The sequence below is a fragment of the Chrysemys picta genome, chromosome 11 (assembly GCF_011386835.1).
Source record: "Chrysemys picta bellii isolate R12L10 chromosome 11, ASM1138683v2, whole genome shotgun sequence".
In the NCBI taxonomy this organism is placed as follows: Eukaryota; Metazoa; Chordata; order Testudines; family Emydidae; genus Chrysemys; species Chrysemys picta.
The window spans coordinates 73,478,727-73,505,808 of record NC_088801.1 but is presented as its reverse complement, the minus strand read 5'-3'; the positions used below and the strand labels follow the sequence as shown (position 1 = coordinate 73,505,808).

At 40.4% G+C, this 27,082-nt stretch overlaps 1 protein-coding gene across 35 annotated transcripts in view; it reads right to left on the bottom strand.

Moving 5' to 3' along the window:
- The window catches only part of AGAP1 (ArfGAP with GTPase domain, ankyrin repeat and PH domain 1), a 653,489-nt gene that overhangs the window by 142,463 nt on the left and 483,944 nt on the right, over positions 1–27,082 (bottom strand). For 34 of the 35 annotated variants that reach the window (XR_010591412.1, XR_010591414.1, XR_006175449.2 and 31 more), the window contains one exon: positions 8,245–8,406. The exons of the other annotated variant lie outside the window; for it this stretch is intronic. Coding sequence is in view for 27 of the 34 variants with exons in the window: in XM_008172585.4 (XP_008170807.1) it covers positions 8,245–8,406 (162 nt within the window). In the remaining 7 variants the exon portion in view is untranslated. The remainder of the gene's footprint in view (positions 1–8,244; positions 8,407–27,082) is intronic. 35 annotated transcript variants of the gene reach the window in all.

The following is a 27,082-nucleotide window of genomic DNA, read 5'->3' as shown; positions in this document are numbered from 1 at the left end:
GGAGGGCATTTCCCTACTCCCCCTTTCTCTGTGAACCATTTTGGTTTGAGTGTGGGGACAAGGGGGATATAAGTATTGAAATATATGGGTTAATACATTCTGATAAGACAAAATCTATGTTATTACCAGTAACTGGGGTTCTCTAAATATATTGCCTCGCACAGCCATGCATCTGGAGCCCATGAGCTGGGCTGCACAGACATTAGGACTATTGAAATTAGTTAGGTCTCGGAGGGGGATTCATGTCACAGTGCATCTGTGTGTCAAAATAAAGACTCCAAAGGGAAGCATATAAAGGTCCTCCCTCTCTGCATAGGAAACCAAAGTTCTGAAGAAGTGGGGAAGAAAGAACGGTAAGGGTGCATTTGTGGAGGAAATATACTGAAATTGAAGTACTAACCACCAATCCCCCCACCCCAATACAGTAACTCCTCGCTTAATGTTGTAGTTATGTTCCTGAAAAATGCGACTTTAAGCGAAACAATGTTAAGCGAATCCAATTTCTCCATAAGAATTAATGTAAATGGGGGTGGGGGGGTTAGGTTCCAGGGAAATGTTTTTCACCAGACAAAAGACACACACACACACACACACAGAGTATAAGTTTTAAACAAAACAATTTAATACTGGTACACAGCGATGATGATTGTGAAGCTTGGTTGAGGTGGTGAAGTCAGAGGGAGGGATATTTCCCAGGGAATGCCTTACTGTTAAATGATGAACTAGCAATTGGCTGTGCCCTCAAGAGTTAACTCGTTGTTAATGTCTACAAGGCAGCACGAATGGAGGGAGGGGAGACGTCATGGCAGACAGAGACGGAGACACACACCGTGTGTATGAGAGAGAGATGCGCATTGCACCTTTAAATACGCTGACCCCACTCTAAGTACATTGCCTTTTTAAGTAGATCAGCAAGTTGAGACAGCAGCTGCTGCTAGCAAGCTCCCTCTGTCCTGAGCCCTGTCGTGTCCCCGCCCTGCTCTATGGAGATGGGGTAAGTGGGGGACAGGAGCAGGGGGAAGGGGGGCACCTTGACATTAGCACCCCTCTTTCTCTCCCCCCCCCCCCCCCCCGCACAGCAAGCAGGAGGTTCCAGGGAGCAGCTCCGAGGCAGAGGGCAGGAGCAACACATGGCAGTGGGGGGAGGGCCAGCTGAACTACCAGCAATTGATAGTCTGCTGGGCAGCTGCCGCACAGGGAACTTAGGGGAGCGGGGAGCTGATAGGAGGGCTGCCAATCCATCCTGGTTCCAAGCCCCCACGAGCCAGCTGCAACAGGCTGCTCTTTCGGCAAGCGGTGGACAAAGCAAGCGGCTGCCAAACAACGTTATAAGGAAGCATTGCGCAATTTAAACGAGCTGATCTCTAATTGATCAGCAACGTAATAATAAAACAATGTTAATGGGGACAACTTTAAGTGAGGAGTTACTGTATTTGCTTTCATATAACCCCACTGTTGATGATATTAAACAAGCAGCAAATTCATCCCAGGAGGAGGCAATTTCTAATACCTTCTTGTATAACTTGGACTTCATTAGCGACAAAGAGTCCTGTGGCACCTTATAGACTAACAGACGTTTTGGAGCATAAGCTTTCGTGGGTGAATACTCATTTCAGCAGATGCATGTTGGACTTCATTGAATTTTACAAGCAACAAGTCCAAGTATCCTGGGTGAGTTCTCCTATCGGAGGTTTTAAATCCATCCCTATTATGAAGGTGGGAGAAGGCTAAACAAAAGGAGACCCCCTCCCCTCCTTTAGGGCATTGGATAGGAGAAATTTCTAGACAAATACTGGGAAAATCAGACCTTTGTTGAGGTTATTGAATCTGGGAAGATATTGAGTAGTAAGTCAGGCCTGAAGAGGGTACATCCGGAATCTAGCAGAAATGTGCATGATGCACCTGCTGACCCTGAGGCACAATCAAATTGTGACCACTATTGGTGACTGAGTAATTAAACAGGAAAAAGAAGAACAGGAGGACTTGTGGCACCTTAGAGACTAACAAATTTATTAGAGCATAAGCTTTCGTGGACTATAGCCCACTTCTTCGGATGCATATAGAATGGAACATATATTGAGGAGATATATATACACACATACAGAGAGCATAAACAGGTGGGAGTTGTCTTACCACCTCTGAGAGGCCAATTAATTAAGAGAAAAAAACTTTTGAAGTGATAATCAAGCTAGCCCAGCACAGACAGACAGTTAGATAACAAGTGTGAGAATACTTACAAGGGGAGATAGATTTCAATGTTTGTAATGGCCCAACCATTCCCAGTCCTTATTTAAACCGGAGTTGATTGTGTCTAGTTTGCATATCAATTCTAGCTCAGCAGTTTCTCGTTGGAGTCTGTTTTTGAAGTTTTTCTGTTGTAATATAGCCACCCGCAGGTCTGTCACTGAATGACCAGACAGGTTAAAGTGTTCTCCCACTGGTTTTTGAGTATTTTGATTCCTGATGTCAGATTTGTGTCCATTAATTCTTTTGCGTAGAGACTGTCCGGTTTGGCCAATGTACATGGCAGAGGGGCATTGCTGGCACATGATGGCATATATCACATTGGTAGATGTGCAGGTGGTTATCATCATTAGGTCCTATGATGATGTCACTGGAATAGATATGTGGAATAGACATGCCTCCAGCTTCCATCCAGGACACACCACACGATCCATTGTCTACAGCCAAGCTCTAAGATATAACCGCATTTGCTCCAATCCCTCGGATAGAGACAAGCACCTACAAGATCTCTATCAAGCATTCTTAAAACTACAATACCCACCTGCTGAAGTGAAAAAACAGATTGACAGAGCCAGACGAGTACCCAGAAGTCACCTCCTACAAGACAGGCCCAACAAAGAAAATAACAGAACACCACTAGCTGTCACCTTCAGCCCCCAACTAAAACCTCTCCAGCGCATCATCAGAGATCTACAACCTATCCTGAAAGATGATCCTTTACTCTCACAGATCTTGGGAGACAGACCTGTCCTCGCTTACAGACAACCCCCCAACCTAAAGCAAATACTCACCAGCAACCACACATCACTGAACAAAACCACTAACCCAGGAACCTATCCTTGTAACAAACCCCGATGTCAACTCTGTCCACATATCTATTCCAGTGACATCATCATAGGACCTAATCACATCAGCCATACCATCAGGGGCTCGTTCACCTGCACATCTACCAATGTGATATATGCCATCATGTGCCAGCAATGCCCCTCTGCCATGTACATTGGCCAAACCGGACAGTCTCTACGCAAAAGAATTAATGGACACAAATCTGACATCAGGAATCAAAATACTCAAAAACCAGTGGGAGAACACTTTAACCTGTCTGGTCATTCAGTGACAGACCTGCGGGTGGCTATATTACAACAGAAAAACTTCAAAAACAGACTCCAACGAGAAACTGCTGAGCTAGAATTGATATGCAAACTAGACACAATCAACTCCGGTTTAAATAAGGACTGGGAATGGTTGGGCCATTACAAACATTGAAATCTATCTCCCCTTGTAAGTATTCTCACACTTGTTATCTAACTGTCTGTCTGTGCTGGGCTAGCTTGATTATCACTTCAAAAGTTTTTTTCTCTTAATTAATTGGCCTCTCAGAGGTGGTAAGACAACTCCCACCTGTTTATGCTCTCTGTATGTGTGTATATATATCTCCTCAATATATGTTCCATTCTATATGCATCCGAAGAAGTGGGCTATAGTCCACGAAAGCTTATGCTCTAATAAATTTGTTAGTCTCTAAGGTGCCACAAGTCCTCCTGTTCTTCTTTTTGCGGATACAGACTAACACGGCTGCTACTCTGAAACCTTTAATTAAACAGGTTGTTCCAAATCTACAAAGTTGTCCCACAAGACACTTCTACAAAGATAAGCAAAATGAAGAATCAGCTTCATCTTGGTCAACTGAAGCCTCAGGGAGGAAGACAGAAAACAAGTCTGGTCAACCACGAATGATATCAAGCCATGAACCAGATCAACTCAATCTGGATATCTGACAATAAAGATAATCTGCCACTATGAATGAGTACACCCCAGATGCTGCAGCACAATCTAAACACCCTTTACAAGTAAATAGTTCAAGTGGACTACACCTCCTCCCTTTTCATCTACTTCTGACTTTGGCATAGAGGCTGAGTAAAAAAATACCACAGATTATCGTAATTTTAGATGTAGACTGGTTTGCCCTGCAACATGCTAAAGGCCCAAAGAGTGCCACGAGGGTACGTGTTTGGAAGAAGGGTACTGAGGGTTACTTTCTGACTGATGAGGAGGATTCTACAGGGAGCTGACCCACTTTCTAGTTGATGTTGAGGGACAAGTTTATGCTTTTGTTCTTAAAATGGCTAGATGGTGTCACATCCTAGATAGCTGAAAGTGCCAAAAGCATAAGAGAATGCCCACTTGGAAGCTAGACCAGAGACCTTACGCAGTGGCAGGAACAGACAAAATGCATTGATACTTCAGGGGAGAGGCATGTAAAAGTGGCTGTCTGTGCTGGGTGCTACTTTTATGGGCAGCTGTCAAAGATACTGTAGCATCTTCTAATGCTTGACAATCACTTCTTGTCCTTTCAAATGTGCTTTAAGGCCTTCGGACAGGAGGAGGCAAGACTTGTAACTGCCCTCAAAAAGGTTGCAGGCTAGGAAGTTAAGGTCTCTTCCATGGGAAATTTGGAGATATTTCTCTTGAACCCCGTAAGCCTGAGAGTAAATCAAACACTCCTTTTGTGTATCAGTGAAACATGTTCCCAGGCCAGACTTACCTTCAGCCATAATGAGCCAACAATAACAAACTGAGAGCTAAACCCAAGCTCCACAGTCTCCTAAGAAAACAATTATGACTAAGATTTGAAAAACAAGAACAGAAAAGAACGTGTAACGTTATAAGGAAGCATTGCGCAATTTAAACGAGCTGATCTCTAATTGATCAGCAACGTAATAATAAAACAATGTTAATGGGGACAACTTTAAGTGAGGAGTTACTGTATTTGCTTTCATATAACCCCACTGTTGATGATATTAAACAAGCAGCAAATTCATCCCAGGAGGAGGCAATTTCTAATACCTTCTTGTATAACTTGGACTTCATTAGCGACAAAGAGTCCTGTGGCACCTTATAGACTAACAGACGTTTTGGAGCATAAGCTTTCGTGGGTGAATACTCATTTCAGCAGATGCATGTTGGACTTCATTGAATTTTACAAGCAACAAGTCCAAGTATCCTGGGTGAGTTCTCCTATCGGAGGTTTTAAATCCATCCCTATTATGAAGGTGGGAGAAGGCTAAACAAAAGGAGACCCCCTCCCCTCCTTTAGGGCATTGGATAGGAGAAATTTCTAGACAAATACTGGGAAAATCAGACCTTTGTTGAGGTTATTGAATCTGGGAAGATATTGAGTAGTAAGTCAGGCCTGAAGAGGGTACATCCGGAATCTAGCAGAAATGTGCATGATGCACCTGCTGACCCTGAGGCACAATCAAATTGTGACCACTATTGGTGACTGAGTAATTAAACAGGTTGTTCCAAATCTACAAAGTTGTCCCACAAGACACTTCTACAAAGATAAGCAAAATGAAGAATCAGCTTCATCTTGGTCAACTGAAGCCTCAGGGAGGAAGACAGAAAACAAGTCTGGTCAACCACGAATGATATCAAGCCATGAACCAGATCAACTCAATCTGGATATCTGACAATAAAGATAATCTGCCACTATGAATGAGTACAAATAGGTAGACACCCCAGATGCTGCAGCACAATCTAAACACCCTTTACAAGTAAATAGTTCAAGTGGACTACACCTCCTCCCTTTTCATCTACTTCTGACTTTGGCATAGAGGCGGAGTAAAAAAATACCACAGATTATCGTAATTTTAGATGTAGACTGGTTTGCCCTGCAACATGCTAAAGGCCCAAAGAGTGCCACGAGGGTACGTGTTTGGAAGAAGGGTACTGAGGGTTACTTTCTGACTGATGAGGAGGATTCTACAGGGAGCTGACCCACTTTCTAGTTGATGTTGAGGGACAAGTTTATGCTTTTGTTCTTAAAATGGCTAGATGGTGTCACATCCTAGATAGCTGAAAGTGCCAAAAGCATAAGAGAATGCCCACTTGGAAGCTAGACCAGAGACCTTACGCAGTGGCAGGAACAGACAAAATGCATTGATACTTCAGGGGAGAGGCATGTAAAAGTGGCTGTCTGTGCTGGGTGCTACTTTTATGGGCAGCTGTCAAAGATACTGTAGCATCTTCTAATGCTTGACAATCACTTCTTGTCCTTTCAAATGTGCTTTAAGGCCTTCGGACAGGAGGAGGCAAGACTTGTAACTGCCCTCAAAAAGGTTGCAGGCTAGGAAGTTAAGGTCTCTTCCATGGGAAATTTGGAGATATTTCTCTTGAACCCCGTAAGCCTGAGAGTAAATCAAACACTCCTTTTGTGTATCAGTGAAACATGTTCCCAGGCCAGACTTACCTTCAGCCATAATGAGCCAACAATAACAAACTGAGAGCTAAACCCAAGCTCCACAGTCTCCTAAGAAAACAATTATGACTAAGATTTGAAAAACAAGAACAGAAAAGAAAAAATACTCAAATTTTGGAATTGATGTGAAAAAAAAAACAACCACATTTGTTGAGAGACCAGAAGTCCTGAGCTGTGTGGATATGAAGAGGACAGGGAATGAGGAGGAAGGAGTCATTTACTCCTTTACAACACTGATCTTCTCACCAACACATATGGCTCAAGTGGTTCTTGGAACTCTGGGGAATCTGTGGAGATAATATTTAACCTTTTGTCCTTCCCTTGAGAAATTAAGAGTGAGATTTTCAAATGCCTTTGGTGATGGCTAATCTCAATTCCCATTGAAGGCAATGGTAAAACCCCTGTTAACCTCAATGGGAGCTGACTTTGAGCACTTTTTGAAAAATCCCATTCTTAATCTCCTGGTGTGCAAATAAGTGTAAATGGGTAAAGTGGAGTAGAAAAAGAAATCAAATAAAAAATGAAAGTCTAAAATAAAATGTGGCTTTCCATGGTCAAACTAGGGGGAGTCCAACGGTAAAGATGACATATAACATGGAGAGAAAGCAGCAGGAGCTATTATGGACAAAGCCAAGTTTTTCAACGAAGAATTCACACATGCAGCTATGGAAATAAAACATAACTGAGAAATTAAAGTAAATGGAAAATAAGGATGACTAAGTAGTATTTATTATGTCCCTTCACAGTTGTATACTATTATCCCATCTCTATTTTAATGTCTCCTCAGATGCCTGCAATTGTCATCCCGTTTCCAGAACTTGCCCCTTTGTTCTTCAACATTGAATTAGCTAGTTTTACCCGCCAATGCTTTTCTTAACACTCCTCTTCTTCCACATTGTTATTCCACTCTCTCTCTTTTGACTCTCCCGTTTCTATGCTTCCCACTACCCTTATTCATTTTTTTTCTGGAGCTCATTCAGTTGAATTGTAGCATGTTTCTATTCTTTTCTACAGATATAAGTAAGTTTTGATATCATATCTAGCTACTGTGTATATGTTGCTATCTCTTCAGCAGGATATTGAGCTACTAGCACTGATAGCACTGAAAATATTAAGATAAAGTAAGGGAATAAAATAGCTCTTTTGGCTTTTGCTGTCTAGTTCTAAAAAATGAACCCAAACATTTAACTCTCCCCTTTCCTTTAGTGCTCTTAATAATGCAATCTTTCCACGAGCAGCTGAATAGTCAAACAAACAATAGCAGGCATCAAAAGCATTGACGACTGGCTCTGGAACATGGAGTGTGCTTAATGAGCAAAGATAATATAGGATTTAAGCTGTGCTTATTGGAGATGTATACATTTTAATATGATGCACTTGCTACTGAATATATGTTAACTTAATCTCATCTGTGCTTCCCATGATGACAGACACACATGCACATGACTAAGGAACAGGTTGGGTACATTTCTAAAAGCAAACACCATTTGATGAAACAAGATTTTAAGATCACAGAAATTTGTCTATTATGATGTCTCTTTTACCATACAGCTTTTCATGAAAAGGTTGGATTGCTGGATTTCTCTTTACATGTGTTTCTGTTCACCTTTAAAGATACAAATCTAGCAATCAAGTTAAAATAGTATCCAACAACAGAGATCCAAGACAACACTTGGAGGCTTTCAGGACAATGAAAGAACACTGGGAATCTGGACCTCCCGAGAGCATAGAAAGCTTACCTTCAGCAGTGCCTGAGATACCGTCAGCTTTAAAATTGCTAGTGCTTTTCTTCCTACGATGTTTCTTTCTGTTGGCATGAGGGGAGGGAGGAGGATCCAGTTTGGGACTTGTGGTACTGGATATACTTGGACTTGAACACACAGAATCTCCCAAACCAGTATCTGCAATTTGACACAAAGCAGACAAAAAGTGAAAAACTCTATGAATAATGCATAATTTTAAATAAATGCCTGAAAGATCCTGCCAAAATAAGAATGTTGTGAGAGATTACAGTTCTGTACTGCCTAGTAGTTATTTATATTAGGACATATTCAGATTCTTTTTAACTTACCATCCAAAGATTACAGGAAAATCCACTACTTTTTGCAAAAAATATTCACTAGCAAATTGGTTAAGGACTGATCCAACTCCCACTAAATCAATGGGAGTCATTCCACTGACTTTAATGGGAATTCAAATGGGACATAAAGGTGGGAGATTAGTTTAATAGTTCCAGGTGTTCTCCTAACTACAGAGAGCTTACTGCTACCCAAAACACTCAGTTCATACTAGGAAATCAGAAAATATATGGGAAAAGGTGTGACTGTATGCTTCCATTGAGTATTGTTCATTTGTCTTCAACAATGCTAATCAATCAGAAGAAAGATAAAAATGGTGGGGTTGGCCAAAAATAGAACAACCATTTTTCTTTCTAATGTGAATAATTATTAAAAAAAATCGAAATGTGATTTTATTAAAATATCATTTCTCCCATATGACAACGATGGGGTATCTGATTTGTGTATACTTACAGATAGCCGATACATTACAAAAAATAACCTTTTCTCACTACTTTCCCACTACTGTAGTATTCTAGGATAATATACAAAGTTTTCTGAGCAATAATGATGGCAAGTAGTTTTTCCCTCCATAATTAAATAAATCATGAGGCACAAGGTGGGTGAGGTAATATCTTTTATTGGACCAAGGTTTGTTAAAACAGAAATTGATCCAATAAAATATATTACCTCACCTACCTTGTCTTTCCTGTCCCGGGACAACACAGCGACAACACTACAAATATAAATCAAGTCATCCCTTTTGTATTCAGCCAATCAAAGGTAAGATTACTTAAACATAGCAGCTATGCCATCTCTCATACTTTCATAAATACATTCCTATTCCTGCATGTCTATTCTATATCCCATGCTTAGGTACTGAGGCATAATGATGTGAAACAGAATGACTCATCTAAAAATCTCTATCATTCTTAAAGCACATGTGCTGTTGGTGGGTTGTTTTATAGTATACACGCTCTTAAGTGCCAATTTCACTGATAGGAGTTGGCAAATACAGAGAAAGGGGAAAGTCCCTCTGATCTGCTGGTTTGGCAACTCAGTACATATATGGCAGCAATACAGTATAAAAATTACATCATCACGACCATGTATTTCATATATTTTTAAAAAATCATTACCACCACCACACTGATTCAAGCCAAAAAATGCAAGGAACCCACTAGTCACAAGTGGTAGGAATTAGTAATACCACCTAGACTTGCCATACTGTCGAAGCCATGCCATTTTGGATTTTTAACTGACACTAGATTTTCATAGGCAACCTTAATTTTGGTATTTCTTAACTATTGAGTTCTTGCTTTGTAACTTTAATCTTCTTTTAATGTATTTTTTGTAATGGAATATATAAATATGTCAGCAGAAAAAAATAATGTAATAATCCTTTACAGTAAATATACTATCAATTGAAATAGATTTTAAAATTCCTCTCTCTTGAATAGAGAAAAATAATATAATCTGTGATTCATTATCACTGGGCCATAGTCTCATGTGAAAAACTTGCAACTGGATCTATTAATGAGGACTTCTCAATTATGTGCAGTCCCACTGAAGTTCAAATTAATCCCCTTAATAAAGTCATGGGACACAGCACAGGCATGGGGCACTACACGAGAAGACCCTATTAAAGGATTGGGTCCCTCTGATTGAATGGATCAACACAATCAACAACCAATTGACATGAGATATATAATGCACAAAAAAGGCAGACTATATATTTGTAATATCTAATGTTCTATTATTGTGTTAGTTTGTTGACATAATACAAAAAGAAAAATGAAAAAAGCATATTGGAAATTAGCCAATAAGCACTAAAATACTAATTCAGAGAACATCTGTTTTCCCCTTGTAAACTTGATAAAGTATCTACAAATAAGCAAAGCCAAATATGAAACTCAAAGAAAAAGTTCAAATTAAAGTATTTGCTAGCTTCCCCCCCTGGCCCTTTTTAGCATATCAGTCTTAAAAAAATAAAACAGGAATATCATTTAACCAGTTTTAATTATATGATGGGATACTGTGTTGAAAGAAATACTTCTACTGTACTTTTCCTCTGAATCTGTAGGTGGTTTTTTACTGAGGATATACTTCTTAAGAGTCCTTCATTCAGTCTCTGATCAATGGTAGATAAGACTTCAGTTATATAGCAATTAATGTTTTGGCTAAGAACAGTGTTAAATATGTATATTTATTTTTTATTTACTCAGTATAATGTCCCACACATTAAGAAAATACTCTAAAAGATTAAAGAAAATGGAACTGCTAGAATTTCTGTGTTCAAGAACAAAGATGAATTCTTTTCCACTCAGCATCTAAAACTGCTTACACCTGATTTGAGAGAGACAAGGTGGGAAAGGTAATATCTCCTACTGGATCAGCTTCAGTGGGTAAAAAAGACAAGCTTTCGAGCTCCACAGAACTTTGTGGAGCTCAAAAGCTTGTCTCTTTCACCAAGAGAAGTTGGTCCAATAAAAGATATTACCTCGCCCACTTTCTCTCTCATAACACACTGGTCTACAATTTTTGAGAAGTCGTCTGCTTCAGAGATAAAATGTGCTATTTATTATGTATTTTGATGTGCTGACTTCAAATATGACAATTAAAACAACTGATTGGCTACTGTTTCTAAGATATTTAAGTTTTTACATTTTATGTCTATGTATAATGTGTAGATAGTAGAGTTTTAATCATAAATTGTAAACCTAGGTCTTTTCATGTGTTTATGGTTGCTTTACATGATAATATTTCACCTGTCCTGTTTATGTAACACTTTAAAAATCAGCAAACGGGTTATATAAATAAAATTGATTATGAAACAAAAGGCAAAAAACGATTATGTACATAGTTTAGTCCTATTCAGTGTCTACTCGGCGCTTCTTGGCTTGTCTCTTGTATTCATTAAATGGAGCATCTCTTGCCACTCTCCAGCAATAATCTGCAAGCACTGATGGGCTCCATTTGCCCTGATAGCGTTTCTCCATTGTTGCAATGTCCTGGTGAAATCGCTCGCCGTGCTCATCGCTCACTGCTCCGCAGTTCGGTGGAAAAAAATCTAGATGAGAGTGCAAAAAATGTATCTTTAGTGACATGTTGCAACCAAGGCTTTTGTATGCCTTGAGGAGGTTTTCCACCAACAACCTGTAGTTGTCTGCCTTCTTGTTTCCGAGAACATTTATTGCCATTAACTGGAAGGCTTTCCATGCCGTCTTTTCCTTGCCACGCAGTGCATGGTCAAATGCATCATCTCGAAGAAGTTCACGAATCTGAGGACCAACAAAGACACCTTCCTTTATCTTAGCTTCACTTAACCTTGGAAATTTTCCACGGAGGTACTTGAAAGCTGCTTGTGTTTTGTCAATGGCCTTGACAAAGTTCTTCATCAGACCCAGCTTGATGTGTAAGGGTGGTAACAAAATCTTCCTTGATTCAACAAGAGGTGGATGCTGAACACTTTTCCTCCCAGGCTCCAATGACTGTCGGAGTGGCCAATCTTTCTTGATGTCGTGGGAATCTCTTGCACGAATATCCCATTTGCACAGAAAACAGCAGTACTTTGTGTATCCAGTCTGCAGACCAAGCAAGAGAGCAACAACCTTCAAATCGCCACAAAGCTGCCGCTGATGTTGGTCATAGTTTATGCACCTGAAAAGTTGTTTCATGTTGTCATAGGTTTCCTTCATATGGACTGCATGACCAACTGGAATCGATGGCAAAACATTGCCATTATGGAGTAAAACAGCTTTAAGACTCTTCTTCGATGAATCAATTAACAGTCTCCACTCATTTGGATCGTGAACGATGTTGAGGGCTGACATCACACCATCGATGTTGTTGCAGGCTACAAGATCACCTTCCAAGAAGACGAATGGGACAAGATCCTTTTGACGGTCACGGAACATGGAAACCCTAACATCACCTGCTAGGAGATTCCACTGCTGTAGTCTGGAGCCCAACAGCTCTACCTTACTCTTGGGTAGTTCCAAATCCCTGACAAGGTCATTCAGTTCACCTTGTGTTATGAGGTGTGGTTCAGAGGAGGAGGATGGGAGAAAATGTGGGTCCTGTGACATTGATGGTTCAGGACCAGAAGTTTCATCCTCTTCCTCGTCTGACTCAAGTGAGAAGGATTCTGGTGCATCAGGAACCGGCAGTCCTTCTCCGTGGGGTACTGGGCGTATAGCTGATGGAATGTTTGGATAATGCACAGTCCACTTTTTCTTCTTTGACACACCTTTCCCAACTGGAGGCACCATGCAGAAGTAACAATTGCTGGTATGATCTCTTGGCTCTCTCCAAATCATTGGCACTGCAAAAGGCATAGATTTCCTTTTCCTGTTCAACCACTGGCGAAGATTTGTTACACAAGTGTTGCAGCATATGTGTGGGGCCCACCTCTTGTCCTGATCTCCAATTTTGCAGCCAAAATAAAGGTGATAGGCATTCTTAACCATAGTGGTTATACTGCGCTTTTGTGATGCAAAAGTCACTTCACCACAAACATAGCAGAAGTTATCTGCACTGTTCACACAAGGACGAGGCATCTCTGCTCACTTTGGCTAAACAGAAATGTGTCCCTTTGCAAAATCAAACACTGACAAATAAGAGAGCACGACACTATGATTTCTAGAGCTGATATAGGGCAATTTGTTCAGCAGAGTGATGTAAGCTTCGTTATGATTGCATCATCCATGACTTCTAGGAATAACATGATGCAATTCATATCATGTATGATGCAATACCAGCTTCAGATTGCATCATTCATTGTTTTGCCTAAAAAGCAAGTACTGTCCAAACCCAGTCATAGATTTATCATAGATCCAGTCAAAGATGTATTTTAGTCATTTCCGGTTAAAACTGAGATCCCTTCCCTTTATAACTCACTTATCCTCCGCCATTCCCAAGTCAAGGGTCGTATATACTGACCCAATAGCATATCTTGAAAACTAGAGCCAATCAACAATGTTAAGCATCATTTTCGTTCTCAGTGACCCAGAATTAGTAAAGTTTGACTACATTTATTTCAGAAGCATTTTGGCTGTAGAGCAGTGTAATCAAGGACCAACACAGCCACAATAACACTGCAATACTGCTGATTTGATGTATAAAAAAAAGGTTAAGAAACACCTTATAAGAAAATATCTGATTTAATTATTGAATAAATAGTTGTTTATTAATTACATGCTTAGTTTGAAAATACTGAAAGAGCTGTGGGTAGCAAATGACACAGGCATATTTCAAAAAGAAGAACAGGAGTACTTGTGGCACCTTAGAGACTAACAAATTTATTAGAGCATAAGCTTTCGTGGACTACAGCCCACTTCTTCGGATGCATATAGAATGGAACATATATTGAGGAGATATATATACACACATACAGAGAGCATAAACAGGTGGGAGTTGTCTTACCAACTCTGAGAGGCCAATTAATTAAGAGAAAAAAAACTTTTGAAGTGATAATCAAGCTAGCCCAGTACAGACAGTTTGATAAGAAGTGTGAGAATACTTACAAGGGGAGATAGATTCAATGTTTGTAATGGCTCAGCCATTCCCAGTCCTTATTCTCTAATATTCCTTATGCTCTAATAAATTTCTTAGTCTCTAAGGTGCCACAAGTACTCCTGTTCTTCTTTTTGCGGATACAGACTAACACGGCTGCTACTCTGAAACAGGCATATTTCAGGGATTTTAAAAAATTCCTGTAAAAAGCCTCATTATTCCTTTTTCCACGTCTGTAGGAGTATTTTTAAATTAGGCAATTTATGATGTAATCTGAAAGAGAAGCATGGGGTACATATTCACTGTACAGTAGATCTAAGTATCTGTAAAAAGAGGTGCTTGAAGCAGGACACAGCTTTAAAGACTGTGACTTCTCCAAGCGCAAAGAAATAAGAAAATAAATTCTGGATTAGAACAAGAGAAGATTCAAAATCCATTTGGAGAAGGGTCTTTTCTCTTTCCCTCTCCATTCGATACTGGGAGAAGGTGCAGCAAAAATAAAATGGATGAAAAAGATACAGATGCAAAACCAAATTAGCAAAGCAAACAGACAGATCATCACTTGTTCTGTATGTTTTCCTTTATGTTTGATGCCAGGAATGATCCGTACTTAGGACACTAAAAACATGACATTGCCAAAAAAGAAGAGGCTCCTATGTTTAAATGCAACTACTCATAGTTAAGGCTGAGAGTGTGATGGAGGTCATGGATTCCGTGACTTTCCGTGACTTCTGCAACGGCTGGTGCTGGCTCAGGCAGCCCCTGGGCCAGCAGCAGCAGTTTGTGTGTGTGGGAGGGGGCTCAAAACTAGGCACAGGGGGTTGGAGGGTGCAGGGGGCGCTGCTTACCTTGGGGTGGAGGGGCTCCAACTGGCATGTCCCTGCAGCTCCTAGGCAGCGGAGGGGCCGGGGGTGGGCTGGGGGTGGCTCTCTCTGCGCTGTGTGCTGCCGGTGCCCGCAGGGCCGTCCCCTCCCATTGGCTGCGGTTCCTGGTGAATGGGAGCTGCGGCAGCCGGCACTTGTGCCCCTCCGCCGCTTAGGAGCTGAAGGGACACGGAGCTGGGAAGGGAGCCCCTGCCAACCCTCCCCACCCCAGCACGAGTCCCGTGCCGTGCCCCATCTCTCCCTCCCCCAGCACCAGTGCCCCCTCCCAGACCACCCCCTCCCCAGAGCACCCGTGGCCCCCCACCCAAGTTTTAGTCACAGGCATTTTTAGAAGTAGTCATGGACAGGTCACAGGCCATGAATTTTTTGTTTACTGCCTGTGACCTGTCCATGACTTTTACTAAAAATAGGCTACATTTTAGTCATGGGTATTTTTAGTAAAAGTCATGGACAGGTCACGGGCAGTAAACAAAAAATTCCTGGCCTGTGACTGTCCATTACTTTTACTAAAAATACCCGACTAAAATGTAGCCTTACTCATAGTACAAATCATGGTTAGTGTTCTTATGGCTGTTAATATTTGCTTATGCCTGTGTGGGTGTCTTAATTACTCCTGGGGGCCTTCTGCGCCAAAACATTAAAAACTGCAAATTTTGTCAAAATAAGACTACATAATAACACCAGTTTCAATTATTTTGGTAATTTATTTCAACATACCTGTCAGCAAGTATATTTGTAACAATACAGACACACACAAAAATCCACCCAGGAGTAGAGAGTTAAAGAAACCCCCATGACAACCCAATTCCTGTTTCTTTTCTCCCCACCCCTCCCAGAGCCCAGCTAGGGGGTCAGATACCCACAACCCCTCCCCCTAAGAGCCCAACTGCAGGGCCCCCCTAGCCCAGATACCCACACTCCCTCCCCCTCAAAGCCCAGCCTCGGTGTCCGTCCCCCCCGCCCCAGATACCCACAACCCCCCCACCAGAGCTCAGCCATGGCCCTCCCAGCCCAGACACCTGTCCCCTTTCTCCCACCCCAGAGCCCAGGGATCCAGAGGGAGAAACAGCCTGATGCTTGGTCCCAGGCTTGCAGTTTCCTGCGTACTGCCATCTTCTTCCCTCAGGGCATGCTGGGAACTACAGCTGCCAGGAACCGTCTACCTGCCTCCCCACAGCAATGTCTTCTATGTGTGAGCTGGGCTCTGCCGGGTTAAGTGGCCCCTACTGTCAGCTAGCAACATTGCAGCCCATTTCTGTGGGGGAAAGGAAATTCTGCACGCTCAATGTTAATTTCTGCAAAATTCTGCATTGTGCAGTGGTGCAGAACTCCCCCAGGAGTAACTAATGATAAGGTGATGAATAAAGTGTCCTAATTGTTCATTTTCACTTGGTTGCTGAATCGAAGATTTGCTAAAAACATCACATTGTTGAGACTGTTGAACCTACACACTGGAGAGTACGTTGAGTCTGCAAGGATTGTTTGTTTCACAACATGTCCCCCTGGGAATGCGAGGACGACTACCTGGGGGGCATGGACAGGCCTAACAGTCCTCCAGAATTTCAGCTTTCATTCTAAAAATAGGTATCTAGTTATGATTGCAAAGACAACATTCAAAAGGTGACCTGAGTGTAACTGATTCACAGTTTTCCTGCCTGAGTTTGCCGAGAGCCTGAAACAATAGCTTTGAGGCATGAACTGCCATATCCTTCTCAGTGGGTACTAGCTCAGATGCCAGTAATGATATTTTACATGTTGACATTTAATATGTTAATGGAACCATACAGTAACATAAAATGGTACATGAAGGATTATATTTTGTATTAAAGTGTTTCTGAACTAGCTTGGCTTGGTCTTTGTAAATGAGGACTGACTCCCCCGCCCAAGAATTTAGCCTGGTTAAATAAATATTTTGATTGAAAATTTCACTATTTCACTCAGGCACTTGTTTTTAAAAAAACATAATTCTATATCCTTGCTTTGCCTTAGTTTAATTTCTTGAAGATAGGTGAATTACATAGAAGGAATCTGTGGTAAAATGTAAAGATTGTTTTGCCCTGAAATATGCATAATCTAACTTCTCTCGTATACGAGACCTGGAGAATTACCCTAATATGGTAAATCTTTATGATCCAACAATCCTTTTCAGATAATAACCTACTATCCTTGAGTCAAACAGCTCTAAAGTGAAGAATCTGAGGTACTCCCTCCTCCTCAACCAGAAAAGAAATGTGAATCTTTGGTAAATGGATGCTGAACTTATATTGTTAGTGTATTAAAGCCCTATATTCTAGTTTCAGAGACCACCTTTTGAAGATGGAAGTTATTTAACATTCTACTGGTTTAAAATATGAGCAATCAAAATGTACTAGGCTCATATGCTGTGCTTTCCCATCTTCGACTACTTCTCTTGCCTGACAAGGTATTCTTCAAATTGAAAAGAGGGCTCCTGAAAACCTGGCTTCGGAAAACTATAAATGAGTTCAAGCTTCAGCCCACTGAATGCAATTTCTTACTCCTGACTGAATACAAATAATGCATTTTATTTTGTATCAATTACTACGCGTGAGAACAGACGACCACTGCCGATGCTATTAAATATGAAAAAAGGAAAAGAAAAAGGCACGCCAAATTAAAAAAAGCAAGCGCCTCATTACTCCACATCTAAACCAGCTTTGACAGAGGCACTAGAACTCATAAGATGCGTTTCACTGATTTGGGATGGGCTGTTTTGCAGCCATCCTGTACGTTCAATGTCAGCCATTAGTTCTTCCCAATCGGGCATCAATGTTCAATGCACACCCAAAAAAATATATAATACTAGTAATAATAATAACAATCTGCAGACTCTCCAAGCTTCAATACTTGAAGTATGAGTCAAAGAAGCAGTTTCACTTTTCACTCGGGAAGCTGACAAGCATGACTAGAGGGGGAATAAAATAACATTCAGTTCGCATAAATATCAAGCAGGCTGCTTGAGACTGATGGGCCAGGAATGTATTCTTAGCCATCATTCTGGCAGACAGGCCCAAGGACACTCATAACTTATTTTACAATCATTTAGTTTCAGCTCAAGTGGAAAACGTGACAACTTATCTCTACTGACAAGATGCCATATCGAACCTTACAATTAACTCTCCCACGATTATCTGCCCAACCCATCATTAGCTCTGCAGTTTTTGATGGACTGCACAGGCAGCTTTGCTTGATGATGGTCATCATTTTCAGGAGTGTATATCTATATTAAATAACATTAGGGACAAAATCCTGTCCTGTTCACATTGCTAGGGAACCCGGTATGTTGGCCAGTGCATCCTTTCCTCTAGAACTCCTATGGCAGATCTGTAAATGGCACCAGGGGTAAAATCCACTGAAGAGCACTTTTTCCTCTGAAAAGGAACACCATGTACCCCTGGCTAGCACTGGCTGCTGACCACAACATACACTAGTTGGCTGTGGATGGATATGCCCCCATATTCATGCTCCCTTCGAAATCTGATACATGGGCTGGTGCAGCTGTTAGCCCTAATCAAGCAGTACTTTGAGATTTGAGACATAGTGGCTCCTTACATCTTCTTCATCGTAATATACCCATGAAGCAGAAGGCAGGATCTATACTGGATCCGGAATCTCCCCTTGACAATGGCACACAACTTCTGCTTCTACTCTACACAGTCACGAAATAATAGGAGCATATACCAAAGAAAAGGGCAGAATCATTTTCCTATATGGCACCCAATAAAGGCTTCAAGCCCCCCAAAGTCCCAAGGTACTGAATATTTTTCTATAAGTGTCACAGTTATTTTAGAGTAGCAGCCGTGTTAGTCTGCATCCGCAAAAAGAACAGGAGTACTTGTGGCACCTTAGAGACTAACAAATTTATTAGAGCATAAGCTTTCGTGGGCATCCGAAGAAGTGGGCTGTAGCCCACGAAAGCTTATGCTCTAATAAATTTGTTAGTCTCTAAGGTGCCACAAGTACTCCTGTTCTTTTTACAGTTATTTTAGGTCATTTTTAGAATTTTTATGGCTGCACTTCAGTCCTGTACAATGACACTTGATAACCAAGGCCCCTGACTTACCAGGCAGAGGGAAAACTGGTCCTGATGATTTCAATAAAAGTTCTTACGTTTGTCTATAAACTACGGCATAAATACTATGTTTGAATTGGCTTAAGTTTGACACAAACTGTGTAACTCACTTGCTATGAACAACAAGATCAAACCCAAACTCATCCAGATAACATCATTATTGTACCCCTACATATTCCATACCTTACACTATATGTATGTACAGTCAACCACACCCCCATGCATACATTTAGTACCTATTAGTCATCTTATACTACTCACATCTCTTGACTTATATGAGAAAAAATTGGGAGGAAGAGGTGAAGTGTACTGCTCACCCAAAAGCACAGAATAGCACTAAGAGGAATAAATGATACCAATAATCAACTAATCCTCCTCAGATTAAACTAGTTTAAACGATCACGTAGGGGACACCTGTAGATGCCAAGTAGGTCTTTGGAGGTTGAGTTGCAGTCCAAGGTTATCTGCCATTCTTAAGCATTTCTGAGACCCTCTCTCAGTACAGTACAGTTGTGAAATAGAAAATTAAAAATAAGTCCTCTGTATTACATTTCTTTATGGATTCTATTATTCAGAACTGTATGTGCTCCAGGATCAGGAGAAAAAGACAATTCAATTTTCACCAGCCAAGGACAATGCAAGAGCCCTCCTATGGGATTTGTGGAGGGTGAGGAGGTTAGTTCAAAGCCATTCTCTGCCTATTGTCCTCTGGTGCAGGTGTTTGTAGCACAGTGAAATTGACTTGAATCCCAATCTCGGAAGTGCCTGCATAAAGCACTTTAAGGATTGGCATTCTAGTCATTTTTACTGTGCTGCTTGCAGTGCACAGAGTGGAGCAACAGAAGATGCTAACGCAAGAATGAGGGATGGGGAAGAAAATTAGTGACATTGGGTGCGGGGAGTGCGACCATGGGACGACAGGCAACATGGGATGGACAAGAGATATGCAACACAAAGGATGAGCTGACAGATGAAACACAAGAATGGAGTTTCTTACTTGGACCATAGTTCCCATTCACACACACAATCCTGTCTCTCCCATGTAACAATTTCAAATGGAAACAAGGACATTCTGACCTTTGCTATCCATTTATCTTTTGATTTATTTTATATTTTTGTCAAATCACCTATTTACAAAACTTGAAAAAAAACCCACCTCAACAGGTGATGCTATTCTCCAAAGACCAAAATCTGGCTTGATCTGGTTTACATTTTTCTTGCATCTTCTTGTTAAAATTTTCCAACAGGCTTTCAAAGTGAAATTAGACTTTGTCAAAGCCTTGTTCCCTAATGCGGTCTTATTCTCAGGAGGCAGGAGATTGATTAATTTGGTTTTTGATTTTCTGAAGTGGCAAGAAGTCAGATATTACAAAAGCAGAACCTGTGAATGGGATCAATTAAAGCGCAGAAGCGGCAACACAATTAACACCACGAGGTTCAACGGAAAAAGAAAGGACCGATGACGAAAACAACAGCAACAGCTTTGACTTCAGCAGGAATCTTCACCATGAGCCAAGGAAGGCTGAATCCAAAGAGAGCATTTCAGAACTTTTACTATGCTATTAGTGTTGTAGACCAAAGACATCTGTAGCTGCTGGACAGAATAATAAAAAAAAATAGCTAGACACTTTCATCTACTGTATGTGTGTTTTAAATAAAGAGGTGAAAACAGCAACCTTTTATTTAAAGAGGGAAGAACTAGACTAAAACCATCTATAGTTATATTTCAGACCCATTTTCCTGAGCTGTGGTTTTCTGACTGTGAAATCCAATGCTCTATAGTGTCCCTTTACAGTGATCACCGTAAATGTTCTATCAAGCTCTTTATATTCCCATTCTGCCTCAAACTTGAGTTAAAGGGATGCTGCAATGATACAAAGACTGTGCTCAAAACAGCTGCTGCAGAAGTTAGGCAGGGAGGTATGGGTGTCAGTACTTAAAAGTAAGAAACCTGACAAAATTGTCCCTTGGTAAAAGTCAGGGTAGTCACTTAGCTTTTTTTTTTTTTTTTTTTTTTTTGAGGGGTGGGAGGGGGTTCTGAGGAGACGGAGACAAAGAAATAAAGGTGAAAATATTTTAAAGATGGGTGTAGGCCAAATTTGTAATGGAATTATGTACTGGGCAGCTGGTCATTGTTTAGCTGAATGTGGTTCCAGACTCAAGCTGTAGAGGGTTTAAATTAACCTGCTGCACTTGAAGAAATTAAGAGAGAGCTCTGAGCTTGATGGAGATGAAAGAGCCTCAGGAGTATTCTCTTTCCATTGCATCTACCATTTTCCTAGTCTCATGCCTAGAGCCGATAAATCACAAAGCTATCCTGTCATGTACAGAATGCCCAAGTTACTGACTGCCTTTCCTTCCTCTAATGGCAATTTCAATTAAATAAGAAAAAACAAGGATCTCTCTTTGACAACACAAATCTCCCTACTTTTGTGGCTGTAGCTTTTGAGATATTCTTGCATGCCTCAAGCAAAAGACATGGAGTCAAGTTTAGAACACAAGGATCGTTTAAACACGGAAGTATATTGTTACTTTATTTGCAAAACTGTGGGAGGAAAAATAGTCTTGTAACTAAAGTATACACATTAGAATGACTGTCTTCAGTGACTTTTGTGGAGGAAGACCTCTATGAAAATTATTTTACATGTAGGGAACACTAAGGCAGTTCTATTTAAGATCTCAATTTCCAATTGGCCTGTGATTTCTGAATATCTGAAAGGACTCATGAAAGTAAACAATGAAGTGTGCAAGTTTTTATCTTAGTAGGTTGTTTTCAAGAAATCTCCTTCCCAAAAGATACATTTTTACAGCACTAGTATGAGACCACTCGGCCCCTGGAAATCTGAGCATTGGGAGGAGAAGATGAAGGTTAAAGATCATATCAGTTAAATTAGTTTAAAAGCTCGCTAACCAATAAAGTAAATTCACTGCATCATTCAGGAAATAATGATCCTTTCTTCACCACCAGGAAACAAATCCATCCCTAACTCACCCCACTGTACTGAGATATTGCAACAAGCATGAGCAGTGAAGATCAGCCACATTTTGGAGAGCCTGTGATACTTAGCATCACAGAGATGAATAAGGACAGAATTCCAGCCCTTCACTCTGAATTACTACCATGTATATGATTTAGTTCAGATCCTTACTGTCATATAAATCAACTCCTAGAGTTGAGTTTGGAGACTTGTCTTATTCTATATTACATTGAAGCATTTTTGTGTTTGCCTTGTTTGCCATTATGTGTTGAATGCTCCATGTGGTGAGATCAAAAGTGACAAGTGATTTGGGTAGATGAGGAAAATGAGCAAATAGTGTGATTCTCTAAGGAGAGGTAAGTCTCAGATGTTCTGAGGATATGCCTACACTGCAATTAGACACCCACAGCTGGTCCACGCCAGCTGACTTGGGCTTGCGGGTCTCAGGCTAAGGGGCTGTTTAATTGTGGCCTAGACGTTCAGGCTCAGGCTGCAACCCAACGTTTGGGACCCTCCCACCTTGCAATTAAAAAGACCTTTAGCCTAAGCCCTGCAAGTCCAAGTGAAATGGCATGGACCAACTGTAAGTTTTTAATTGCAATGCAGACATACCCTAAGATATCATAGCATCTCAAGGTAAATTCCATGGCCCTCACATAGAGCATTAATGGATAACTCAGATTCCTCTTGTATGATGCTTTGGTTGGTCAGTGTCAGATCTGTTCTGAATTTGTCCAGCACTCTTCATGATTCTACAATAGAGTGTTGCCTTGAACGTTCATTGGGTGGATGACAGACACTATAGGCATAGCTTGCTCAGGCCACCAACTTCATACAGAATGAAGAAATGGGAAGTTATACAAATGACGACTAATGGTGGAGATTCATTTATTTGAGCAAACGATTCTTACCTATGCTCTTAGGTAGAACCAAAATGTATGGACCTGCTTATATATAAATCATGAGGTTATATGAAGAGTTTCAGCGCTGAGCCCTCTGAGTAGGTGCTGGCACCAGTGTTTGAGTCATTGTGGAATATTGTCCGCTGAGATATCAATGTGAACATGGTATCTACTCAGAAGGATGCATACACAACTCTCCTGAACGTAACTGACTCTAGAATTCATCCAAGTGGTGAGGAGAGGCCCCACAGGACTGACCTGTCTGACTCCGCTCTCTTGAGAGTGTTGTTTGATATTTGGTGTCCACGTCACCCCTGCTGGCTGGGTTATCCATCACCTCTGCATTTCAATGGTCATGAGGCACACCTAACACACCCTGAAGCCAGGGGGTGGAGCAGCTCAGCAACAGCTGTTATTGCTGCTCTGGGGGCTCAACACCCCCTCATTTACACCACATTATCTTCTTATACCCAGAGACCCCCATAGGTTAATGGTGTTCTGTAGGAGTGGAAGCAGCTGGGATGCAGATGGAGGGATATGTCTAGGACATTGCTTGGTGTTTGATCGTCTTCAAGCGTATAGAAGATTACATGACCAAGGCCAAGAGACATTTCCTATCCTTCGCCATAAACATCTATAACTAGTGTGTTTCTTCAACAGATTATGACGACGAATTTGCTATGTGTTTTATGAGTTACCTAGATCATCTCCAAGCTTTTAGACTCTGAGAACTGTGGGCTCACAATGGGCTACTTCTATTTAATGTTGTGAAGGATGTCTTCTGCATTCCTTGAGATCTGCCCCTTGCATATCTGACCTTTGCCCATTCTCAGTGTTTGCAGGAAGTGATGGAATTGGGAAGCAATTACTGACAAACATTATTAACCCTTTGCTTAGCGAGACAACAATACTGATCAACCTCACTTATGTGGAGTTCTTTCCCCTTCTCCAATTTTCTTATGCTGGTGTACATGTCAATACTGCCAACTCATGAACAACTCCTTTTAAGGGATAATGATTGAGAAAGCAGCAGCTATTCAATTCTAGATGCATTTGGCACCAGTGAGCCCTTGTGGGTTGGTTCAATCTGGGTTCTGGCTGTCTGCTGTACAATTAGTTTCCCACAATATTTATTATAAACAAAACAAGCGTTGTGTTATTTTCTTTAAAGACAATTCCAGAATGTCCATTACCGCTAAACCCTGCAAAATTTTTTTCTTTTGCCTTCCTTTAATCTTACAAGCACCTGAATGTAGAGGAAAATTTTTTGAGTGGAAACCTTAGTTACCAAATTTCCATGTGAAGCAGTTTTATTGCTAAATTTCAACCTTCTAAAATATGGGGTTTATAATGGCAACACTGGCAGACTCCTAACAAAAGCAAGTTTTTTTTGGGGGGGGGAGGGGTTCTTTTGTAATCTAACTAGTGCTGTCACTGCAAGTGCTTTAACAGTAGCAACAATCATTCAAATCACTTGAAAATATTAATGCACGTCTTGCTAAATAATCATTTAGTAAAATATCCTTACATTACAAGATGGGCTAATAAAAGCCGAAAGAGATGAAGTAACTTTCTCAGGGTCATACAGGAAATCTGTGAGAGCTAGAAACAGAACCCAGGTGTCTTGACTCCAGACCTATTCCTTAATCACAAGTTTATCTGACCCTCCATATAACCTATGGATAACCACCAGCATCAAAAAATACACTGGTAATTGAGAAGAGGTTAGGACAATCTTAATTGTCTGCCCACAGGACTTAAATGAGAAACCCTTGATGCTCGGGTTTCAAAATCAAGAGACATTTACTATTAACATGTTACAATTAAAGCTGAGCAACTGCTATATAACGAACAAGCAGCTAATTTGCCTCATCCTAGGTAGAAAAAGGTTAAGAACCTTCTGGTAATGTATGTCAAGAACATAAGCATCAGAAAATAAAGGAAATACGGGAAGAGACACCAACTGAACTCTTTTCAAACTAGAAAACTTGTACAATGGCACGGAAACCATGTTTGCTCCAAAACAGCCGAGCAGGGTTGGATCCAAACAAAATTATGCTTTTAAATAGATACAATTAATTGATTCAAATTAGTTGAACTTTGTATTTTACTTTTCAATTATAGTATCTTGCTCTTAGTAGAAAGATGTTGAGTTTTACTGATATGACATCCTCATTCTCTTTCTATAAATGTCAGATGCTACATGAGTGTACATAATTGTCATTGGCAAGCAGAATTTTTTTGGACTGCATCACTTATTTATTCTACCTTTGCAGAAATTACTAACTCACTTGAGTGTTTAAGCTGCAAAAAGTGCTAGTCCTGGATTCCCAGCCCTCAGGAGTTCCCTCCTTGCTCTATGAAAGCCCTGCACCAGGAGAAACAGTTGCACAGTATCTCTGCTGAGAGATGCTGAAATTGGATATTTTATCTCTTACGCCAGCCCGGATTGTGGGTAGCACACCATGATTGCTGAGTTAAGTGATGGTATCAATTGCAACAAATGAAGGGTCCAGCAACTTGAAAAGAGATGCTCTTCCATCTGCAGGAAGTCCCAATCTCTGTGCTTCACCTGTGCCCTAACAATCACAAGGTTGTGAAGGAGCAGTGTATCAAATTTAGCACACAGGTCTCTTTCGCTCCTTGAACTGTATACAATATGAAGAAGCTTTGAAGTGTTGGATTCCATAGGTAAGGTATACATGGTGACCTTCCACCTAAAGCTCTGTGATCTAGACTGGAAAGAAACTAAGCCTGCAAAGAGACATGCCTGATGAAACAACTACTCTCCCATTATTAATTGGAACAGAAACTTCATTAAGCCTGGGAGGAAAGAAATGCATCAAATATGCTTGTAACATGCTTTACCCAGAAACTAACAAAACAAAGTGTTGCACTATACTATATTGTTGGGATGTTAATCAGACCTACCTGCTAAAACATACCTATAGCTATCTATCAAGATGCAAAACTATAGACATGAAAATACAGAAAAATAATTTTACACTTTATAACATTAAGGTGAGGAATCTACATACTGTCAGAACTATAATCCATTTGCTCCCTGATTTTGTGTGTTTAAACTTAAACCTTAACATTAGATAAACAGAAAATATGGTATTTTATTTCTCCATATTTATTTCAAACAGAACTGATGAAAAATCCAAACCTACTGGGCTGGAGAGCTTATTCATTCCACTGGCAAAGATGAAGGCAAGGTCATTGAACCAAAATTGTTAAATTTATGGAGTTTATAAACTCTGCTGAAACCACCAGCAGAGTTTAAAAGCCCCACATTTTCTTCTTATGATAATGATTTGCTCAGCAGGGGGATGTGAAATTTTGGCCTTTGGCATACACAATCCATAACTACTAGGAATATCTTCTTATTCAAAAAATCCTCTGCAACTTCAGTATTATAGGAAGGAGTTTCACATATTCACATATTTCTTTCTGATTATGATTTATAAAGAGAAATACCTTCAGAATGCATAAATATATGCTCACATAAAAATACAGTCAGCTAACATTTAACAGGTATTGCCAAAAGATTTGTCTTTTCTACTGTTGATGAATTTAAACACTACAATGAGGGATCTGCTACTGCATATATATTGTAGGGAATTTAAGGACATAGTTAATGTTTATTCCTAAGAGGGTGGAAACTATATATATAGCTGAAACTATAACTCAAACTAGGTGGTGGCTGACCTGACAATGGCATCATAATACAACTATATTACAAACTATGGCCATATCTTTAGAAGATTAAAACAATTAAAATAATTAAACCATCTTTTTACACAAATGAGATTAAAATATTTGCTTATTGGTAAGAATACATTAATGTATATGGTATGTAAGACTATCACCTTCAATAATGACCTTTAACTTTTGACAAATATTAATACAGAAATTGAAAATGGAAGGTATTTTATAATCTTCTAAGTACTGTATCTGTCAAATGTCAAGTGTCTGAGCTACAAAGAACAATCTTGTAGTTGAAGTCAGACAAGCAGACAGTTGCTTTTACAGAACTTGAAGTTAAAAGTGCTCTCTCTTTCTAGGGATATCAGTGCCAGATTTCCACTTTCCTTACTTTATAAGTACTAAGTTTTGGTGGTGTTTAAATTGCACACACAGTATACTGCA